This window comes from Anolis carolinensis, chromosome 3 (genome assembly GCF_035594765.1).
Source record: "Anolis carolinensis isolate JA03-04 chromosome 3, rAnoCar3.1.pri, whole genome shotgun sequence".
NCBI classification, from domain to species: Eukaryota; Metazoa; Chordata; class Lepidosauria; order Squamata; family Dactyloidae; genus Anolis; species Anolis carolinensis.
Genome location: NC_085843.1, coordinates 281,741,889 through 281,766,046, shown reverse-complemented (window position 1 = coordinate 281,766,046; position 24,158 = coordinate 281,741,889). Strand labels below are relative to the sequence as shown.

The window sequence follows — 24,158 nt, the reverse complement described above, 5'->3', positions numbered from 1 at the left end:
CTTGTCGAACTATAGCCCTCATGACCCCATAGCACTGAACCAAGGCAATTAAAGTGGATTCATTCTACAGCATTGATGCACCCCAAGGTTTTCCTTTCATTGCAGAGGCTTTGATGTCCTAACACTTTTGTGTTTTAAAGAAGGCTTTCTAAGGAGGCTGCAACTTTAATGGCCAAATGACAAAGAGGGCACATTTTGCTGCTGCACATTACACTCGGCAGCAAGTATTTTTTATTGGTTTCAGGGTCTTGAAAATGGAGGTGCTCCTTAGATTCGATGGTGCATTAGACTCAAGTAAATATGGTACTATTTGAAGACAACAAGACCTTTCCTTGAAAGAAATCGTTAATTTACTAGAAACCCTGACGGCAGGGCTGTGATTCCATGTACCTGACAAAATATGTCCTCTCTAGGTATCTTCTAGGTGCTCCAGCACAATTCTCAGCCTGGATGACCTTCATGTCAACTTTACTATTATTTGTGGTTTAACATAACCATGCAAAGTTTGGGAACGTATCTGCTGCAGAAATGGAGGCCATACTGTATTTTCTATTAGAATAATGAAGAAAATGTATAAGACGTGTTGATGTAGTTACTGCTACCAAATCACTTCTAAAAACTATGTAAGAAAAGGGAAACTTTTAAGTAAAGCTTAGTACAAAATCAGATTATTATAGTGCCTGTCTGGATCTCTTTTTCTCAGAACTACTCATCAGGTCAATGTAGCATGAATTTTTGCTAAAGTGGCCACTTCACAGAAAGTGGGTTATGTAAGGTTTTTTCTGGACTCCTTTTTGCCAAGTCCATGTTGCTGTTGATTTTCCATTGATATCCAGACTTTCATGCTCACACACTTGTGGGAAAGAAGGAAAAATACAAGAGGCCATGAAATGTGAACAGTAGCAGTAGGCTTGCGGAGTTCAATTTATTCAAGATAAGAACAGACTGTCTCATTCATAACGGTCAGTAACTTATGATAATGTTCGCTTTCTGGCTGCGCTATGTTAATTATTATCAGCCAACTCAATATATTCAATTTAGGCTTTGCCAGACTGGGGTGGGGGGCTTTTTTTGAACCCAGAGGTATAACATTATCAAAATCCAATTAGACAGTAACATCACGAGGTGCTGCTTTTGAACAGGTCACTGTACTAAAACTGATGCTTTTTACATTTCATGAAAATGCCACAAAGGGGATCCAAAGCATACTGGGGTGCCTTTGCATCATCTAGTCGGCCTGCGAAACAATAACGCTTCCCACATATGATAAAGCAGATTCATCTACCATAATAAATGCCACAGTAAAAGTCTGTGTTTCAGGTGCCACGACTCTCCCTGTTTTATGAACATGGAATGTATCAGAAAGTTACTTTGAGCTACATAGGATATTTGAAGTAATTGTCGAAGTAAAAACCATAATGGGACCAGAGTTTTACTTGTTGGGGATGCTGGACAATCAACTAGAGAGGAAATATGGAAGATTATTACCATATATGATTACTGCAGTGAGAATAACCTATGTGCAAAGATAGAAAGAATCAGCTATCCTAATGCAAGATGAATGACAAATGAAGATGTATGAATTAGCTGAGATGGAAAAATTGACTATACTGATCAAGGAGAAAGACTTTAAGAAAGACTGGAACTTGTTTATCTTTTTTTAATAGGAAAGATGGCAATAAATTGGTTTTCTGATTTAGAAGAGTGTTATTAAAAGCATAAGGGTAGATATATAGTGATATCTAAAGGGAATGGAAAATAAAGAATGAAAACCAACAGGCAACAAGTACAAGGCTTGTAAACTAATTCTAGTAATTATATGTTTAGTATATATTTAGGAATATGGATTTCTTTATGTTAGGGTGATTGTTTTAGATACAGTTCTGTTTCTTGTGTTTTTATACATGATGAAAAACTGTTTCCCTGGTGTAGTTTTTGTTTCATTTTTTCTTTCTTTCTGTATTTCTGAATAAATAGTACTGTGTATATATACACAACACACAGATCAAAGAAAGTTCCTTTGAGGAGGCAACAACTCCCATCTCCTATCATGAATAACTTCCCCCTCGCTCTTACCCCTGCCAGTCACAAGGAACATTACCACAGATTTGTCTCTGTGTCCCAATAAAGGCTCTTCATTTGGAAGGCCATGCCTCCACAAGTCTGAACATCAAAGCAAGCCGATGCAAACCTCCAAAATTTACTTGGTGCACCTGAGGACAAAAAGGAAGAAAGCAAGTCACCCTCCCCGGGGACTACCGCTTGTTGTACTTAACGTTGCTGCCATGGCAATAGTTGGCAAAGGAAGAGGAGGAAGAGCTGCACTCTTTTAAAAAAATGAAAATAATCTGGGTAAACACAGGTCAAAGAGCCACATCACTCAGGTAGAGACAAGCCTTCCCTTATAAAGCTAAGTGCTTTGACGCCAAAGAGACTTTTCTAAGACGTCCAAAGCAGTTTCTAGTAAGTGTTGGAAATGTAAGAAAATGTGTGGTGGTTTTGTAAAAAGTTCCAGAAGTATTGTATTCAAATACATGAGGCTGTTAGAAATGGTTAAAGTTAAAATCATGGGGGAAATAGTTTTATCTGTTGGAAATGCTGGATCATCAACTAGAAAGACTACAGTATATGATAACGGTAATGGGAATGGTCTATGCGCAGAGATGGAAGGAGCTAGTTAACGCATGAAGAATGGCTGGTGAAGATCTGAAAACTAGAAAAGATGGACAGACTATGCTGAGTGATTAAGGATAAACCTTCTGATGAATTTCAAGAAATATTGAGACTTCTTTATGACTTTTTCACAACAACAAACTTCAATTGTTGTATTAATGAATTAGAGCAATGTCATTAAAATAGAAATGTGCTTCTATAGTATTTTCTAAAAGGAGTAGGATATGGGGTAAAGACCCACCAGACAATGACTGTGAGAACACAGAATAGTTTTTGCGGCTTTGTGTTTAGTATGTTTTGTATCAGCCCAATAGATTATGAAAATCTGCTTTTTTGTACTGTCTTTTAATTTCTCTTTCATTGTTTCTGAATATTAATAAAACATAACTCTAAATGCTGAAGTAGCATTTTAAAATAGGCAGTGGAGGTCAGACACCTGGAGTTGCTTTCCTCCCTGTCTGTGCCAGTTCAGCCTACCAGGAGCGTGCCAAAGGACCAGCGCTGCTCCTGTGGCAAGGATGTAAAATAACCCACAAGGAATTTGCAACTGAAACAGAATCCAGATCGTTGCAATAGGAGGTTGCACTTCCTTCCCCCATCACTGGCTTTTTAGGATGTCTTCCCCATGCTTCTGAGGAGTGGGTCAGGTTCTAGACCTTGCTTTGGGAAGCCAGCAAATTAAATGGGAATGGCCCAAGAGGCTAAACTTCACATATGTTTAACATGCACCTTCAATCAGTTCCCCATGCAACTCTGGATTCCAAGAAAGCACAGAGAATGCAAATGGGTCCCTCATTACAGATTTAATCCTGTGGAAATTTCACGGTGGATTTACAATGAGCTGCGACATCTAATGAGCAAAATAAAAATTCAGATCAGCTAGCAAGACCGATCAAGGCGAGCACTCCATGGAAACCTGGGCCAACAAAGGAAGCAGTATCTATTTGCTGACAAAGCATCAGGGCAGGATAGGATGCCTCCATCAGTATTAGCATTGGATATTCGCTAAGTAGAACAATCCCCAATGCAGGTACTGTGGCAGGACCGTATAGATTTTGTTCTTAGGCAAACAAATTAATACAAGAAAGCATTTAGATTGCAAGGTGGGTGAAGTAATCCAATGGCTCTTCAGCATTCACCAATGGAAGGCACCACTTTAGGGAATCCTGCTTTAACACCAGCACTGCTCAAGCAACACGGATCATCAAGTAGTCTACCAACAAAGGGCAACTTCAAATGGTGACATCCCAGCGGGCAGCTTGAAAACCTCAGCTTCTATGTGGAGTTTCAAGGCAGGAAAAGTAGATGGAGGATGCAAAATAATGGTTTACCCCCAAGGCAGCGTTCTTCCACCGACCTTGTCTAACATCTTTACTAACGATGTGCCACAACCACCACTCACAAAGAGTTTTATATATGCTGATAACCTTGGCCTAACAACACAAGTAAAACACTTTAAAACAGTTGAAATCCAACTTACTAATTCCTTGAAAGATCTTTCCAGCTACTACAAAGATAACCACCTGAAGCTTAACCCTGCCTAGACACAAGTGAGTGCTTTCCACCTATGGAACTGCGAAGCCGATAGGAAATTTAAAGTTACCTGGGAAGACCAAGAACTTGAACATTGTTTCCTAAGTACCTTGGTGCTGTCTTAGATTGTACACTAACATATAGGAAACACTGCATAAACACCAAGCACAAAGTAGCTGCATGCAATAACATCCTGCAGAAACTTACTGGCAGCACATGGGTACAGACCCAAAATTAATAAGAACATCAGCTCTGGCCTTGTCTTACTCAACTGCTGAGAATGCCTGCTCTGTTTGGCACATGTCTACCCATGTGAAGCAGGTGAACATAGCATTGAACGAAGCATGCAGAATAATCACAGGATGTCTCAAACCTACACCTGTTGATAAACTCTACAAGCTAGCTGGCATTACCCCCCTGATGTGCGACGGGAAGTTGCTGTTAACTGTGAGAGAAATAAGGTTGAACACTGTGAAAGCCATCCACTGCATGGGTATCAGCCTCCTTCCAGTTGACTCAAATCAAGGGAAAGCTTCATGAGATCCACCACTCTTCTTAATGTTCCCCTAGCAACAGCAAGAATATCCCTCTGGGAAGCCAAACCAGGAAATCCCAATTGGAGAGCCCCCCAAGAGGGTCTGCCTCCAGGGGCAAACCAAGAATGGGCAACTTGGAAGTCCCCGAACAGACTCAGAAGTGGAGTGGGCAGATCAAAAGACAACCTAGCAAAACGGTACTACCTAAAAGAATCCTCCACCTTGTGCGACAAGGAGCAGAACAGACAACTCAGTATCTGTATGCTTATCTGCAATGCCCTGCCTCATGTACAGAGGAAGAATTGTTTTGAGACTACAGACAATGTGGTTGCTGTTGCTCATTTTTAGTCAAAAGATATTTAGCCGCTTGTGCTTCTTCTATTTTTATGAATTTTATACTAATTTATGCAATGTTTTTGATACAAAATAAATAAAGCAGACAGGTGTGCTCTTTAACACTGCCCTTTACACTGCATATACACTGTATATAACATAATTTTTATAACTATCAAAGTAAATCAAAAACAGAATACAATATACAACAGCAGAGAAAAGGCAGAGTGATGAGCAAGAAGCCAATAACCCTCAAGGAAGGTAAATGCACAACCCAACTCCACACTGTTTGCATTAGACAGGGGCTGAAGAATTCCACATCTGGAGGTCAGGGATACTAAGTGGAATGCCTCTTCTTCACACTATGAGCTCTTTGCATATGCCATCAAATTCACACCAGCTCAACTGAAAGTTCCCTCTTCAATTTTTTTTACAAATTCTGACACCGAGGTGATCTCTATCACCAAAGGTTGCCTTATGTTAACTCCCTCACACACATACACCTTTAGCTTGCCACTGGCATGGTGGGTAGCCTGAAGAAGGCACTCTCTTTCTCTTTGAAATCCTAGAGATTTTCCTTAGTCTTTCAGTCATCAATAAGCAAGCTGCAAGTACTACTGCTGCTCTGTGAGGGAAAGTGCAGACCAGAGAGATTGGGGAAAATGCTTCCCACAGAGCAGCACAGCAGGGGCTTCACAAACTACCTCTTCAGCCTTTAGAGAGGGAGGCACAAGCAGCTCCAAAAATCATCCACAAAGTTGGCCAACAAAAGCGAGAGGCCAGGCACAGAAAGGCTGGAAAGAGACCAGTCCTAAACAAAGCAGGTGCTTGCAGTTTTTCTTCATCACTAGTCTGCAGGATGAATTCCCACAACTTAATACTGCAGAACAGATGGCAAAGGTTTAATCTTTGTTCTGCTGTTAGGCTGGATGTGGTGCCCACTGTATACAGCCTTAAGTTAAGCTCTTGAACAATGTTCAAGAGGAAGACAGTGTCTGCCAGGTGTCAAGGCAGTCATCCATTCATGACCAAGAAGGCAGGCTTATCTTGGCCTTAAGCTCATGAAACATACACACAGTGGCATTTAGCACTTGCCATGTTAATGCTGCTGGTGGGAGAATCAGCATTGAACCTGCTCATGAACAAGAACCCACGGAGGCTATAGCTCACTGTAGTCGATGCTGGTGACATGCTCACTCTGCTGCCTTACACATTTCTAAACAGCATGGGGATGTGCTAGAGAAGGCAAGGGCAAACTTTGGCCCTCCAGGTGTTTTGCACTTCAACTCCCACAATTCCTAACAGCCGGTTGCCCATGAATGTGCTAGAAGCAGTGTGCTTGAGTGTTGGACTATGACTCTGGAGATGAAGATGGAGTTACTATAAGTTGGAAATGATGTGAAGGCACACAACAAAGTAGAGAATCAATGGCAAGGACCTTGGTGTAGGGCGGCAGTGCTTTGAGGACTGGGGTTCATGCTCATCTGGTAGCACAACACGTGGATTTGCTTCACGCAATGCTTCCAGAGCATACCTCCATCTCGACTGCTCAAACCCAGGACATTCAGGAAGGGATGGAGTCTGTTACAAAGTCAAGAGGGAAGAACACAACAAATATAAATATCTTTACATCTATGAGAGCCCAATGGCTCCAGTTAACAATCACAGAAAGGCCAAGAGAGCAGCCAGCCAGGAGGGGCAAAAATTTGAGACTTTTAAAAAAACAGTTTGGGTCCTGCTTATCTTCGTGATTGGATCGCCTTCTATGAACCAGCGTGGGCTATAAGATCTGCCAGGGAGGCCCTTCTCTCGCTCCTTCCACTGTCACAAGTGCAGTTGGTGGGGATGAGAGAGACGGTCTTCTCGGTGGTGCCCCCCCCCCCCCCCAGCTCTGGAACTCTCTCCATTCCATAGAAACTTGAAAACGTGGATGTTTCAATGTGCCTTTGAATAACAAATCAGCTTGCACCACCACCACACAGTCCTAATTTACTCATTGTTCTGGTTTCCTGCACTTTATCCCACTCCTGGTCCTTCCCTTGCAATTTGTATAGTCCCACTTCTGGTTGTGTTATGACGATGTTTTTTGATGTATTTTAAGATGATTATGTTTTGGTTTTTGGTTAATGGTTTAAACTATATTGCTCTGTTATGTGTTTTAATTTTGTATTTTGTTTTAAATTTTGTATTCTGAATTCTTTGTTCTCTGGGCTTGGACCCCATGTAAGCTGCCCCAAGTCCCTCCGGGGAGATGGAGGTGGGTTATAAGAATAAAGTTATTATTTTGTCTGCATGGCCACAGAACTACACAGGATGGGCTGACTACAGAAATACATTTTAATACCTCTCTCCAGATGCCAGAATATCAAGCCCAGAACTCCCTGTCCTAAACTACAAATACGCCCCTTGTGTGGCATTAGATTTCCTGTTTCAGAGAGCACTTCAAGTGAGCAACTGAATCTGTGTTTGCCCTTGGGGTAAAGAGGTGTGAGCAGAATCTGCTTAATCCAGTTTTTGGTAATATTTTAGGAAACAGCATTATCTACTTTATTTACCAGGTCCATGCTCATAGCAATCATCAGAAGCATTTCTACTGGGCACTTTAGTGGACGACTTATATCAGATTAAAGGCTCAGCCCTCCAGTGAGCTGCTCTTTAGCATGGGGCTTGCCGCCATTTCAACTATAGTTGTATCCTCTCCTTTTCAAATAAAAATAATATGTTCTCTTAAAGTGCAAAGCCCTGCCAGATTCAAAAGTCCTCCCACCCCAACGCCAGCATTGTACAATTCTTCTTCTTATCAACTTAACAGAAGTTCCTGATGGATATGTCATTGTTCTCACTCTTGTACTTAAGGTATCCTCAATTATAAAAATCCTTTTACAACTGACTCCTTCAGGTAGTTGTTCAGTTTTTCAAAAACAATACATTTATGGTGTAATGTTATTCACAAAATAAGTTCTACTGAGCTCAATGTGATTACAGGATGCATTGTTATACAGATTTTGTTCTATTTATAGTTGCAAGAAATCACTATGACCCAGGGTGCATTTACACTGCAAAATGCACGCAGTCTGATACCATTTTTACTGCTGTAGCTTAATGTATGGAATCCTGGGATATGTAGTTCAATGAGGCATCAGCACTCTTTGCCAGAGGAGGCTAAAGACCTTGTAAAACTACAACTCTTATGATTTCACAACACTGAGCAGTGGCGGTGTCAAACTGCATTCATTCTACAGTGTAGAACAGGCATTGGTAAGCTTTGGCCCTCCAGGTGTTTTGTACTTCAGTTCTCACAATTCCTAATCAACCTCAGTAATATGAGTACATTTTGCATACAAAAGATACCAGATTTGACTCCTCAACGAATAAATCTGCTTAGGACTTCATGAACACAAACAGATGATATATTGAAAATGTCCAATGTGTTACAACTACAGCAAATGCTGCCAATTCCTGAAAAACTTTGCGTGGGAAAAATAAACGAGTTTACTAACATGCATTTTATGTTAAATGCAGCCAACAGCTTTACTAGCATACATCTACTTGGAGGAGAAATACATCTCTGTCTGGGGGCTATCACAGAATTCAATTTGACCTGGCACAATAAAGTGGCTAAGGGTCAAGCTAGATAGGAGGGAAACTTAAAATTGTGCCAGCTTCTCAGATGTTTAAGGAGAGGGGAAAGGGGGAAGATTTACATGTATTTATTGAAAACACAATAATGATGCACTTTGAAGCTAGTGTGTCAGAAAGAGGTCCACGCATTTGCTGCGGAAGTCAGAAATGATGCACATGGCAACATGCAAAGATAAACACAAGTCTAAGTGGTCATTGCCTGAAGCTGTTGGCTGAAGAATGCATTTTCAGAAATCTATTAAAAGTCTGCTTTATTTAACATCAAGAGTTCAGACAACTTATGGCTATTTTGGAAATTACACAGGATTTCCACTCAGAACAAAATAAATTTAAGAGCATGCTTCCTTTAACTGGTTATAAACTGTCAGCATCTTACAGAACATCTCCAAAGCAACCTGTTACAGGAAAGCACATCTATTATGTATATGCTGTACTGGGATGCAAAATCAGCCAGATTTTAAAGAGAAAAAGAGTAAGCAGCAAAAAACTTCAGATGACGGCAGACTGGAATAAGGCTCTTAGAATGAAAAAGCAATGCATGCAAGTTCAACCTAAGGTAACTTGTTCACTTCTAAGGGTCTACATATAGTATTCTGTACCTTGCAAATCATACATATTCATGTGTTTATTTATGGAGGGCAGAAAGCTTTGGTGGAAATGTCATCCTTCAGCATATCTCCTACCCTATTATTTGTAGAAACAAAATTACAGTGAAGAATGATCTGGCTGCATGCAAAGCCTCAGTTGAGTGCTGCAAGCTCATATTCTGGCCCACCCAAATGTCTCCCATATATAAATACCCACAGGCATTGAAAATCATATATTGTTGTTTATATTAATCTGTCTATGAACAGAATCTGTTCCTATTCAAATAATGGCTGTTTATGTAGGGCTTGCCAAGCTCACCAGTAGCATCCTGCCACTTCCAGTTAGTCATCATATGCTGGGCATAGTTTGCAGCAAGCAGAGTCTATCCAATGCATGCCTGTGTCCCTGCACAAAATGATTCCCCAAGGAAGATGGGTATGTTTAGCCAGGAAAGGAGAAGATTAAGAGGTGACATGATAGCCATGCTTAGATATTTGAAAAAATGTCAAGATTAGGGCATGGAACAATGGATTCCAACTGCAGAAAAGATATTCCTGATGGTGAGAGCTGTTCTACAGTAGCATACACTACCTGGGAGTCCAGCAGAGTCTCTGGAGGTTTTTAAGCAGAGGCAGGATGCCCATCTGTCAAGAGGGCTTTAAGTGTGTATTCCTATATGGCAGAGGACTGGACTGGCTGGTTCTTGTCTCTTTCAATTCTATGATTCTTTGAAACTATCTGCTTTGGGGGAGGGGAGAAGAGCTAGAGAAGGAAAGGAGGAAATCATGTGAGTATATTCAATGTGTTCTAGAGCATCTTGTATTAAAGGTGGCTCACACCAGTTAATTCTAAAGAAAGCTGCCAAGGGTTGCCCCTGTTTGAAACTTTCACTCTGTCACCTGAAAGCTATACTGTCTGAAGCAAGGCACATGGTTAATTCATACTCTTTGTACAGCTTCATATATCCAAGCAAATTAGATTGGCAATTGAAATGGTTGGGTGAAATTACACAAAGATTTAAAACAAGAGAGGGAAGGTTTAGAAATCCTGACTGCTCTGTGCTCAACAGAGCCAGGCGTAGGCAACTAGCCACTGAATTATTTGCACTGAATAATGATGACTTTGGTATCCAATTAAATTTCCACAACACTTTCACCAGTTTTCCCAACCATTTTACCATCCTGGAGCCAATTTAATATACACTTGGTTCGTTTAATTCATGCTACAGGGTCAGGTGGTTAGACTATAAGTCTCAGGCTCAGAAAGAATAAAGCCACACAATGCTGCTTTTAAGAAAAAAGAGAAAGGGTCCTGTAAAACATCCCTCTGGAGTCCAAAGGCAACTATCACTGTTCCTGTTTGGGACACATATTTGGAGAAAGAACAAGGAATAAAGCCAAGATACCGAAGACTGCATAGTGAAGTGTTCTGCTTGTACAGCGGAGGGATAACTTCTTAGGACAGAGATAGGAAATGTAAAGCCTTCTGGATGTTGATGGGCTCCAGTTCACATGATTCCTCATCATCACTTAAATGAACTAGGCAGAGGGGAACTTCAAAAGGCGAGACAAGACCCACTTCACCTGGAGTGTAAACACACAATTACATATTTGGATAGTAAAACTAATCTTCCGCACATGAAATCCATCAAGGCATTGCATCTTATTCCCTATTCCAATCCCTGGGAGAAGGCAAGGTTGCACATGAAACAGAGTTGCCGATTCCCTCCACACAACACTTTTACAGCTCCAGTCAGTGAGTCACTTTGCTGGAGGGAGGAATAAAAGACTCCCTGGAGGGCAGTCCTTCTACTTTATAATAATTATCATAATCTGAATGTAGAATCAATTGCTCTAGCACTTAGACGCTTAGGCACTTAACAAGCACTCCAGTAAACAGGGAATGAAGAATCGATTCTTAATGCACCTTGGAGATGATGGAGAGAAGGAACAGAGATCACAGAAACAATTATGTAATGCGGTACGGAGTAAACAGGTTAGGATTGCACATATAGTTGTCCTTCCACATTTGGGTTTTGCCTTCTGTGGACTGGATTATTCACAGTTTTGATTAGAATCTTCTTTCCTGGAATCTCACAGTAGTCAACTTCCTCTGGTCATGCCAGAGGACCTAGGGATTTCTAGAAAGAACAACTCTTTCTAAGTCTCTAAACCCTTTAGTGCAATTCTATGGTCAGCTCCCAGCTGGAAGACCTAGAAATTCCTAGAAAGATGTTCTCTCAAGCAAAGAAAATTAGTCTTCTCTTTATTCAAAGTTTTTCACTTTCATGGGGGTCTAGTGCTCATAACTCTAGCAGATGTGGATGGCTGACTGTAATTTTCATTTTAGGTTATCTTTCCTATTCGGCATAGAGCCTAAAGCGAGAGGTGAATAAAGCAAACAAGGAAAGAAATGGTAGAAAAGAAGAGGTTGGTAGGGCATGAATGTCGCTAGTTTCTTTTCTTTTCTAAAAGCTCTCTTCTCTCAGAGCAAACAGGCAAGATCTCTGGAAATGCATGGAAACCTGCAAAGGCACAGCTGCCTCTTGACTTCAGATTCTATAAAACCTCTTCACAGGAAGACCTTGGCTTACAGTTCCACCAAAGCCAGAAAATCTCAGAAACCTCTGCAATGATATTGATCTTGTTTAGGTAAGACCTCAAAACTCTATGAAATGAAAAAGAGTCACAGAGAAAGAATCACACTTCCAGCTCTAGCTTTTGCAATGCTTTGATTTCAGTGTCTCTCACTACAAGAAAAGACAAGCAAATCTGAACACCTTCTTAATTACAGAAAGCTTTCCCTCCATCTTCTTACGGATAATACACACCTAGCTGGCAAGGTGCCCAAAATGCTAGCTTCAAAACTTTGTCAAGCCAATTACCACCTGTAGGAAATTACCTTTGCCTTTCCTTCCTACTCAGTCAAATGAGGTCTAGTGCTCTGTGCAGGATTAAGGACTCCAGGAGACCAGGGTTCAAATTCCTACTCAGTCATGGAAACCTACTATGTGATATGGACAAGCTTAAAAGGAAGGAGAAGAAAACCCTATTGTAGGTTCGCCTTAGGGTTGCCATAAGTCACAAACAACTTGAAGGCATGCAGCAGACACATTTTGGCCACCAGGTTTTGATCTCCAGGCAATATTTTTTTATAGCAAACACTAGCTGGGATCACAGAGTATTCTGCAGGTGCTACCATAAACAAGAGATGTATACATCTCTAAAAGTTTTGCAATATTTCAAGTTGAAACTAGGAGATTAGGCTGGTGGTTATACCTTTCTTCTTTAAAAACTTGTTTCTAGTCCCTGTGATTAGGGAGGAATACAATTTTGCTAAAGTTGGGGGCTTCCTTGAATAAACTTCCAAATGGGTGTCTACGCAATAACTTTTAATCAATCTATATGCAGGCAGTCACCAAATTACAAAGAAAATAGGTTCTGTAGGTTTGTTCTTGCATCGAAGTTGCAAGTAAGGCCACACAGCTGTATAAAATCCACACTGAAATGGATTATATGGCAATGTGGACCCAGATAATCCAATTCAAAGCAGATATAGTTAATTATCTCTTTGATATTCTGGGTTATATGGCTATGTGAAAGGGCTCTAAATTGAAACAGGTACGTGTAATTCCAGCCAAAAAGGTATATTTTTAGCTGTGGGTAGCATAAGGATGGGTCATCACCCCTGTAGTGTTCGTTTTGCTGTCTGTGCCCTGGTTTAGAAGATTTCGCTTCACTTTCTGATAACTGGATTTTGAAAAAAAATTGGTTTTTGTGGAAACAAGGACTAGTGAAGAAGTTTCAGTGGAGACCGCTTTTCCCCATGATAGTAAGTCTCCCAGGAGTGAGTTTTCCTTCTGAGGTGTAGACTTCTCGCACTTCCTGTTGTCTCACCCCTGTTCTTAACCATGAGTCATTTGTATGCCAGATGTTTGGAACTTTGCGACTGCGTGATAACTATGCCATTTTCCTTTTAAGTTATCAACTCTAAAGTGTTCTGTTTAGTCACTTATAAACAATCCCAACTCACCAGAAATGATTAAGTGAGTGGTTATTTAGAAATCCATCTTTATTCATGTATGCAGATAAGGGTTTTTTTTAAATCAACAACTAAATACACTGCAAAGAAGAGTTACTTTTCAGCAGCTTTCCAAAACATAAAAATATTAGAAGCTCCTCCATCCACCATTTTTGAGCCACTCCCATAGACCCTGATCTCTGCACTAACAGAAGTAACCCACTGCTTCAGTCATCCTTTCTCTTATCCTGAACATCAAACAAAAACACCCTGCTATGAGCTGGGCAAGAGAACAAGACGTGAACCACATACAAATGAAATCAACTGAGGCAGCTTCTTCCAAGAGTTCTCAAAGCAAGCAACTGTAAGCCCCAATTCAATAAGGAAAATTATATTAGAACTTTTCCCTAGTTTAATAAGACCATTTGGGCTTACTTGGCATGTAGACAGCATTCCCAAATTCCGTCCTCAAATGCAGTGTTACAATGAAAAGGAAATCAGAGAGGCATCATGTCCAATTCCTGGCAAAAAGAGTCATTGTTCCGATTTGTGATGGAAATACTGGTCCCCAGAGATGCCCTACATTCTATTGGAAGAGTGGGCAAAGTGCATTTAGCACTTGCAATTGCTGCAGGGCCTCTCTCTCTCTCTTATTCTGACACATGATGCCTTCTATTGGAAGTGAGGAACTATCTACATTTGTATACAGAGCAATTAGGGACAGAGGGAATCTTGTAGTGTGCGCCTCCTGTCTTGTTTCTCGCCTGGTTCTTTGGTTGGATCTACTCTGCCATATAATGCAGTTTCAAAATGCAGATTAGCTGCATTGAAGTGGATAATATGACAGTGCACTCACATAATCCAGTTCAATCTGCATTCTGAAACTGCATTATATGACAGATCTATGTAGTTAAAAGCATTTTTGCTTTCTGTCTGCATGTAAAGGTCACTCTCCACTTCTTCCCAAAAATCTTTAGTGTGCTTTATTACTCTTTTGTTTGAGAAGGGACCACCATGATGCCTCTCTCTGCCTCAAGAGATCTTACACACCTACATGAGAGTCAGCATTAGACTTTTATCAATGTCAGGTACCTTTTCTTTTGTCTATCTACTCTTTTATCTGAGATGTATTACCGGCAACAATAAAAGTTTTAGCTTTTTAAACCTAACCAGAGAATCCTGTGTAATTTCAATCCTGTTTCCAGGATAAGTTAATATATAATACTGGCTATACTACACTCTCTTTTGACACAGATACCAAATATTCCTATATTTCCATGGGTTGTGATTACACAAACCCATATGCATTTAGTGAAATAAAAAATGCAACCTCCAGAATTCAGAATAGTCAAGCTTCGGACCTTTGGGTGTTTTGGACTTCAACTTCCACAATTCCTAACAGCCTACTGGCTGTTGGGAATTATGGAAGTTGAAGTCCAAAACACCCGGAGGGCCAAAGTTTGCACATGCCTGCTCCAGATGGACCCTGGATCCAGTAACAGTTACTATCCAGCGGCTTCTCCACATGCTTCTCCGGTGAGTTTGGGCAAGTTTAATGGGGCTTATTCCTACTTAGGTATGCCTAGAATTGCAGCCCAATGCTAGTGCTAACTCACCAGGCCTCTCAGAAAAGGAAGGTTGTCTTCCTCCCCAGTGCAGGCCACTACTGACCCTTTAGGCCTGCATCCCAGTGCCTTGTAGCCCACTTGCTCAAGTGCCCTCAAGCTCCTGCACTGCAGGCTTCCACTGCAATGCACTCACAGTTCCTGCTCTTGGCACTCTCCAGTGCGGATTACGTGCGTTAATCCTGTTGTCTCACAGGGTGAGATTCCCATCTGTAGAATCCTGCTGCAGCCTTGGCTGAAGGAGAGAGAAAGGTTGGAATTGAGATTCTGGCTCTTTTTTCACCTACAATTGGGATAGGTTTTGACAAGTTGGACCAGACTGGCACCAAAGCTACCAACTAACACATTTGTCTTACTGACAACAAACTTGCTTTTATAGCATTATAGAACTGGAAGACACCCCAAGAACTATGTAGTTCAACCTCCTTCTGTCATGCAGGAATACACAATCCAAGAATTCTTGACAGATGGACATTCAGCCTCCGTTTGAAAATCTTCAGAGAAGGAGACTCCACTGGATTCCCAGGCAGCAGCATAAACCCCTCTAAACACAAAAAGTTCTTCCTAATGTTGAACAGGAATGTCTTTTCCTGTAGTTTGAATCTATTGCTCTGTGACCTAGTCTCCAGAGAAACAGAAAAAAAGTTTGCCTCCTCCACAGTATGACATCTTTTTAAATATTTAAATGTGACTATCATATGCTTTGTTCCAATAAGACTAAGCCTGAAGTATCATTTTTCACAGAGGAATATTTTATGTTTCCTCCCTGACTAGCCACAGTAAATTTAATTACCATAAGGACAAAAACAAATAACAGACACAAGACCTTCATACCCCTTCACGGCTGTTCCCTCCTCGGCTGGACCACAAACAACTGTTTACTCTTGATCCACTAAATTTGAGTGTGTGGCTTCAAGTCACTAGTCAACTTTCATATTTCATACACAGTACCATAAATTGGCATGAAATGTATTATGATATCATATTCTTCCAGAAAGGTCTATTCCCAACCCTGATTATTTGCTCCAATGCTTCACCTCCAGGTTATGAAACATCACATATCCCCGCCCACTTCCACCAGTTAAGAATATTTCAGATTAAGTATCTCTTAACCTGAAATATTCCAAAGAAGTAACACTTTTGCTTTCTGGTAGTTTGGTGCCACTCTCTTAGCCACCCACATGGGCCATTCTGAAATATTTTGGAATTCCTAATAAAGAATACTCAATCCTTATTATGTACAAAATTACCTTTAGGTTATGTGTATAACAGAACATATATCTCAAATATAACAGAACTTCAGCTTTAGACTTGGCCCCCATCTCCAAGATATCTCATGATGCAGAATCAAAGATTTGGAAGAGATCACAAGGGACATCCAGTCTCACCCCATTCTGCCATGCAAGAAAACACAGCAAAGGATGAGCCAGGCTTTGTTTAAAAACTGCCGGATAACAAGACTCCACTGGATTCCCAGCCAGCAGATTCCTCGGATGAAAAGAACTTAAGTCAGAAAGTTATTCCTAATGTTCATGTTAATGAATCACTTTTCCAGTAATTTGCTCCACTGCATCCCAGTCTCTGGAGCTACAGAAGACAATCTTGGCGACTCAACAAGATATCCTTTCAAATATTTAAACACGGCCCTCACATTCCTTCTTTTCCCCAAGGTAAACATCCCTAGCTCCCAAAGACGCTCCTCAGAGGGATTTGTGGTTTCCAAACCTTTGACCATTTCAGTCATCCTCCAACTTGTCAAACTGTGGTGCCCAGAACTGGGCACAATATTTTGGGTAATAATAATAATAGTAAATGGCAGGGGGTTGGACTAAATTGTCCATAGGGTCTCTTCCAACTCTGTTATTCCATGATTATATGATGACCATATTACGCTAATCTAATGTGCATCCTAATTTTGGGAAAGCCATTTGGCCCAAAAAAGGTGAGCATTACATATGAATAAATAGGGGAATTTGCTTAAAGACAGGTTATTCCCTTTAATTTATTCCACAATGAGAATGCACCTGGCCACATGGGCCTGCCGTTTATTATTATTATCATTATTATTTCCCCTGCCATTTATTGTTATTATTACCATTATGTTTATATGTGGCTTTGATATCAAGTGAAAAAAGGTGAGCCTTAGATACAAAGGAACATGGTAGTTTGCTTAAATTATCATCATTATCATCATTATTTGCTTAATTATTGTTTATTATAAAATTAAACTATTATCCAGTTATTATCATCATTACATTTATATCCGACTTTGATCCCAAGTGAAAAGAGGTGTGCCTTAGATAGAAAGGAATCCAGTGCTTTGCTTTACTAATCATCATCATCATCATCATCATTTGCTTAAATTGGCTTAAATTAATTTGTTTGTTATTAAATTAAATTATTAAGTTTGCTTAAATAATTATTATTATTTCCCCTGCCATTTATTATTATCATTATTATTTTCATTTCAAACTTCGATCTGAAGTGAAAAAAGGCGAGAGTTAGATACAAAGAAATAAGGCAGTTTGCTTAAATTATTATTCTCCCTGCCATTTATTATTATCATTATAATATCTGCAATTTATTATTATTATTACTATTTTTCCTGCCATTTATTATCATTATCATTTCCCCTGCCATTTATGTAATAATTCTAACACACACACACACATATAATATTAATAATGTCGTTATATATTATATATTATATAAACTACAAATTATGATATAGTACAATACATTAAATAAAATTAATAGTATAATATACTGGTAGTGCATTACATATATTGTGGTATACTAATACAGTGCAATATAATAATTATAAATCATATATTACATGTAATATAACTAATAATATTGCAGTATAGTTATATAGTAAAAGGTAAAGCTAAAGGTTTTCCCCTGACATTAAGTCCAATCGAGTCCGACTCTGGGGTCTGGTGTTCCTCTCCATTATAAGCTGAAGAGTGGGCGTTGTCCGTAGACGCCTCCAAGGTCATGTGGTATGCAGCGCCGTTACCTTCCCGCTGAAACGGTACCTAGTGATCTACTCACATTTGCATGTTTTCAAACTGCTAGGTTGGTAGAAGCTGGGGCTAACAGTGGGAGCTCACCCTGCTCCTCAAATTCGAACCTGTGACCTTTCGGTCAGCAGGTTCAGCAACTCAGTGGTTTAATACAATACAGTAGAGTCTCACTTATCCAACACTCGCTTATCCAACATTCTGGATTATCCAACGCAGTTTGTAGTCAATGTTTTCAATACATCATGATATTTTGGTGCTAAATTCGTAAATACAGTAATTAATACATAGCATTACTGCATATTGAACTACTTTTTCTGTCAAATTTGTTGTATAACATGATGTTTTGGTGCTTAATTTGTAAAATCATAACCTAATTTGATGTTTAATAGGCTTTTCCTTAATCTCTCCTTATTATCCAACATATTCGCTTATCCAACGTTCTGCCGGCCAGTTTACATTGGATAAGCGAGACTCTACTGTATATCTTTAATAATAATAATAATAATAATAATAATAACAACAACAACAATAAATGGCAGGGGTAATAACAACATTATCAATATTGTATGCATATACAATATATTATATGACTATCATTGCACATTATTAGTATTATATACAGTAGAGTCTCACTTATCCAAGCCTCGCTTATCCAAGCTTCTGGATAATCCAAGCCATTTTTTTAGTCAATGTTTTCAATATATTGTGATATTTTGGTGCTAAATTCATAAATACAGTAATTACAACATAACATTACTGTGTATTGAACTACTTTTTCTGTCAAATTTGTTGTATAACATGAAGTTTTGGTGCTTAATTTGTAAAATCATAACCTAATTTGATGTTTAATAGGCTTTTCCTTAATCCCTCCTTATTATCCAACATATTCGCTTATCCAAGCTTCTGCTGGCCCGTTTAGCTTGGATAAGTGAGACTCTACTGCATATACAATATATTATATGACTATCATTGCACAATATTAGTATTATATATTACTATCTTGTAGTGGTATAGTACAACACAGTAATATACAATACTAATATTGTGCTATGCTAATCATATAATATATTGTATATACATATAACATTAACATTATTAGTAGAGTATTACTATTTTGTAGTGGTATAGTACAACACAGTAATATACAATACTAATATTGTGCTATGCTAATCATATAATATATTGTGTATATTTATAATATTGAAATTATTAGTATTACCACTGCCAGTTATTACTGCAGCAGGCAATATTCCACCACGTGACCTCCACCCCAAGCAAGGCTCTTGTACCGTAATTATACGAGCAAACCCGCAAAGGCTGGGCCTCCAGACCTGGATTCCCCATTACCGTAATTCCCCTAGTAGCGCCGCACGGCCTTCCCGTGACCGTCGGTCCCCCGCTTTCCTTCCTTCCTTCCTCCCTTCCCCTCAGGCGCGGATACAGCTTGAAGCCCCTCAGGATCTCCTTGGCCCGCTCTTCCTCCTCTTCCTGGCCGGACATGGCGCCTCTGGGCCGGAGAGGCGCCGCAACGCCGGCGGAACCAGACCTTCACACGCAGGCCCCGCCTACTACGCTTTACTCAGCCAATGGAGCCGGGTCTTCTCCACACAGGCAGCTCCGGCGACCAATAGGAGAGCGGCTCTCTTCCCCGGCTCGGTCGCTAAGGAAAAGACGCAGCAACCGCAGGAAGATTGAGGGCTGACGGGTCTCGCCGCGGGACAATCTTAGCCGAAAAGCGAACGGGACGGATTTAGGCGGGGAAACGTGCAAGGCGAGGAAGGCACGGGGAAGAGGGCCCCCTGGCGGACAGAAGAGAGCAAGGCACGGGCGGTTTGAGAACTGAACGGGACACGCGTCGTTACGTTCCGACGTTACATATACAGTAGAGTCTCACTTATCCAACGTTCTGGATTATCCAACGCATTTTTGTAGTCAATGTTTTCAATATATAATGATATTTTGGTGCTAAATTCGTAAATATAGTAATTACTACATAGCATTAATGTGTAATGGACTACTTTTTCTGTCGAATTTTTTGTATAACATGTTTTGGTGCTTAATTTGTAAAATCATAACCTATTTTGATGTTTAATAGGCTTTTTCTTAATCTCTCCTTATTATCCAACATATTCGCTTATCCAACATTCTGCCGGCCGTTTATGTTGAATAAGTGAGACTCTGTATATATATATATATATGAAACTCATATACATATATGAAATACTAGCTGTGCCCGGCCACGCGTTGCTGTGGCTTAGTCTGGTGGTGTTGGTCAGTCTACATTAGGTTGTATTGATGCTGTGACCTCCACCTTCTTTATACTCACATTAGTAGTAGTATTTGAAGTCTGTTACCTTCTTCAATTTTTGTGTTGATTGATAATTGCTTGAGATCCCAGTTGTCTTTGGTTTGTTGTAAATCGTGATGTCTGATTCTGCTGAGTGCGGTTTATATTTTTATTGTGGTATAATAGCCTTTTTTTTTTTTGCATGTGTAGGTGTTTATTATTGTTTTTGTTGTAGTGGTCATGAAGGTTGTATAAGTTAGATGCTACTGTATTGTTTTTTGGAGGCCCAGTGTAGCACTGACTGGCCTCTCAGCCTCAGTGCCTGGCTGTTTCTTGCCTGTGATGGTGTTGATTCTTGTTGTTGTTGTTGTTGTCATTGTTATTATTGTAATTGTTTTTTTGGAGGCCAAGTGTGAATGTAGGGATTGGGGAGGTGGATGAGTTGTGTTGTCAAATTATGTATTTGTTATAGTCACAATGCGTTGTTGTGAGTTTTGTGGGTCCGGATTGTGGTTTTGTGGTGTGGTTGTCTTGTTACAACTGAGAGGCAAGGCTTTTGTGTTGTGTTGCCAAGTTTTGTATTTCTGGGGCGTTTAGTTGTGTGCCAAGTTTTGTATTTCTGGGGCGTTTAGTTGTTTATAGACACGATGCTTTGTTGTGAGTTTTGTGGGTCCTGATTGTGGTTTTGTGGTGTGGTTGTGTTGTTACAATCGGGAGGGAATGCTTTTGTGTTGTGTTGCCAAGTTTCGTATTTCTGGGGTGTTTAGTTGTGTTGTTATAGTCACGATGCTTTGTTGTGAGTTTTGTGGGTCCGGATTGTGGTTTTGTGGTGTGGTTGTGTTGTTACAATCGGGAGGGAATGCTTTTGTGTTGTGTTGCCAAGTTTCGTATTTCTGGGGCGTTTAGTTGTGTTGTTATAGTCACGATGCTTTGTTGTGAGTTTTGTGGTGTGGTTGTGTTGTTACAATCGGGAGGGAATGCTTTTGTGTTGTGTTGCCAAGTTTCGTATTTCTGGGGCGTTTAGTTGTGTTGTTATAGTCACGATGCTTTGTTGTGAGTTTTGTGGGTCCTGATTGTGGTTTTGTGGTGTGGTTGTGTTGTTACAATCGGGAGGGAATGCTTTTGTGTTGTGTTGCCAAGTTTCGTATTTCTGGGGTGTTTAGTTGTGTTGTTATAGTCACGATGCTTTGTTGTGAGTTTTGTGGGTCCGGATTGTGGTTTTGTGGTGTGGTTGTGTTGTTACAATCGGGAGGGAATGCTTTTGTGTTGTGTTGCCAAGTTTCGTATTTCTGGGGCGTTTAGTTGTGTTGTTATAGTCACGATGCTTTGTTGTGAGTTTTGTGGTGTGGTTGTGTTGTTACAATCGGGAGGGAATGCTTTTGTGTTGTGTTGCCAATTTTCGTATTTCTGGGGCGTTTAGTTGTGTTGTTATAGTCACGATGCTTTGTTGTGAGTTTTGTGGGTCCGGATTGTGGTTTTGTGGTGTGGTTGTGTTGTTACAATCGGGAGGGAATGCTTTTGTGTTGTGTTGCCAAGTTTCGTATTTCTGGGGCGTTCAGTTGTGTTGTTATAGTCATGATGCGTTGTTGTGAGTTTTGTGGGTCCGGTGTGGTTTTGTGGTGTGGTTGTGTTGTTACAACCGGGAGGCAAGGCCTTTGCATTATTTTGCCAAGTTTTGTATTTCTGGGGCATTTAGTTGTGTTGTTATAGTCACGATGCTTTGTTGTGAGTTTTGTGGGTCCGGATTGTGGTTTTGTGGTGTGGTTGTGTTGTTACAATCGGGAGGGAATGCTTTTGTGTTGTGTTGCCAAGTTTCGTATTTCTGGGGCGTTCAGTTGTGTTCTTATAGTCATGATGCATTGTTGTGAGTTTTGTGGGTCCGGTGTGGTTTTGTGGTGTGGTTGTGTTGTTACAACCGGGAGGCAAGGCCTTTGCATTATTTTGCCAAGTTTTGTATTTCTGGGGCATTTAGTTGTGTTGTTATAGTCATGATGTGTTGTTGTGAGTTTTGTGGGTCCGGATTGTGGTTTTGTGTTGTGGTTGTGTTCTTACAACTGGGAGGCAAGGCTTTTGCGTTGTGTTGTCAAATTTTGTATTTCTGGGGCGTTTAGTTGTGTTATAGTCACGATGCGTTGTTGTGAGTTTTGTGGGTCCGGATTGTGGTTTTGTGGTGTAGTTGTGTTGTTACAACCAGGAGAAAAGGCTTTTGTGTTGTGTTGTCAAGTTTTGTATTTCTGGGGCGTTTAGTTGTGTGCCAAGTTTCGTATTTCTGGGGCGTTTAGTTGTGTTGTTATAGTCACGATGCATTGTTGTGAGTTTTGTGGGTCCTGATTGTGGTTTTGTGTTGTGGTTGTGTTGTTACGACTGGGAGGCAAGGTTTTTGCATTGTGTTGTCAAGTTTTGTATTTCTGGGGCGTTTAGTTGTGTGCCAAGTTTCGTATTTCTGGGATGTTTAGTTGTGTTGTTGTAGTCACGATGCATAGTTGTGAGTTTTGTGGGTCCAGATTGTGGTTTTGTGGTGTGGTTGTGTTGTTACAACCGGGAGGCAAGGCTTTTGCGTTGTGTTGTCAAGTTTTATATTTCTGGGGCGTTTAGTTGTGTGCCAAGTTTCGTATTTCTGGGGCGTTTAGTTGTGTTGTTATAGTCACGATGCGTTGTTGTGAGTTTTATGGGTCCGGATTGTGGTTTTGTGGTGTGGTTGTGTTGTTACAACCTGGAGGGAAGGCTTTTGCGTTGTGTTGCCAAGTTTCGTATTTCTGGGGCGTTTAGTTGTGTTGTTATAGTCACGATGCGTTGTTGTGAGTTTTGTGGGTCCTGTGTGGTTTTGTGGTGTGGTTGTGTTGTTACAACTGGGAGGCAAGGCTTTTGCATTGTGTTGCCAAGTTTTGTATTTCTGGGGCGTTTAGTTGTGTTGTTATCGCATGATGCGTTGTTGTGAGTTTTGTGGGTTTGGATTGTGGTTTTGTGGTGTGGTTGTGTTGTTGTAACCTGGAGGCAAGCCTTTTGCATTGTGTTGCCAAATTTCGTATTTCTGGGATGTTTAGTTTTGTTGTTATAGTCACTGCGCAAACAACTTTATCATTTTATATATATAGATGAAACATATGAAATGATATGAAACACACACACATATATATGAAATGACATGAAACCATATATATATGAAATATGAAACACACACATATATATGTGGAACTTATACATGAAACATGATAAGAAACCCAAATATATGAAATTATCTGAAACACACACATATGTACATATATATACAGAGTATATGAAATATGAAACTCATATGAAACATGTACTATATGAAATGATATGAAACACACACATATATGAAATGATATGAAACCCATATATATATATATATATATATATATATATATGAAACACATATATAAACATATGAACCATACATGAAGCATGATATGAAAGTAAAATATATGAAACTATTATATATATATATATATATATATATATATATATATATATATATATATATATATGGAATTATATTAAGCTCATGAAATTATATGGAACATATATGAAATTATATGAAACTCATATATATGAAATTATATATATATATACAGCAGAGTCTCACTTATCCAACACTCGTTTATCCAATGTTCTGGATTATCCAATGCTTTTTTGTAGTCAATGTTTTCAATACATCGTGATATTTTGGTGCCAAGTTCGTAAATACAGTAATTACTACATAGCATTACTGCGTATTGAACTACTTTTTCTGTCAAATTTGTTGTATAACATGATGTTTTGGTGCTTAATTTGTAAAAGCATAACCTAATTTGATGTTTAATAGACTTTTCCTTAATTCCTCCTTATTATCCAACATATTCGCTTATCCAACGTTCTGCTGGCCCGTTTATGT

The 24,158-nt window shown here is 39.8% G+C and overlaps 1 protein-coding gene across 1 annotated transcript in view; it reads right to left on the bottom strand.

Moving 5' to 3' along the window:
• Positions 1-19,573, bottom strand: part of pde6d (phosphodiesterase 6D) — a 37,288-nt gene extending 17,715 nt beyond the window's left edge. Inside the window, exon 1 of the mRNA XM_003225485.4 lies at positions 19,418-19,573. Coding sequence (XP_003225533.1) covers positions 19,418-19,476 — 59 coding nt within the window. The 5' untranslated portion in view covers positions 19,477-19,573. The remainder of the gene's footprint in view (positions 1-19,417) is intronic.
• Between the last annotated feature and the right edge of the window lie 4,585 nt (positions 19,574-24,158).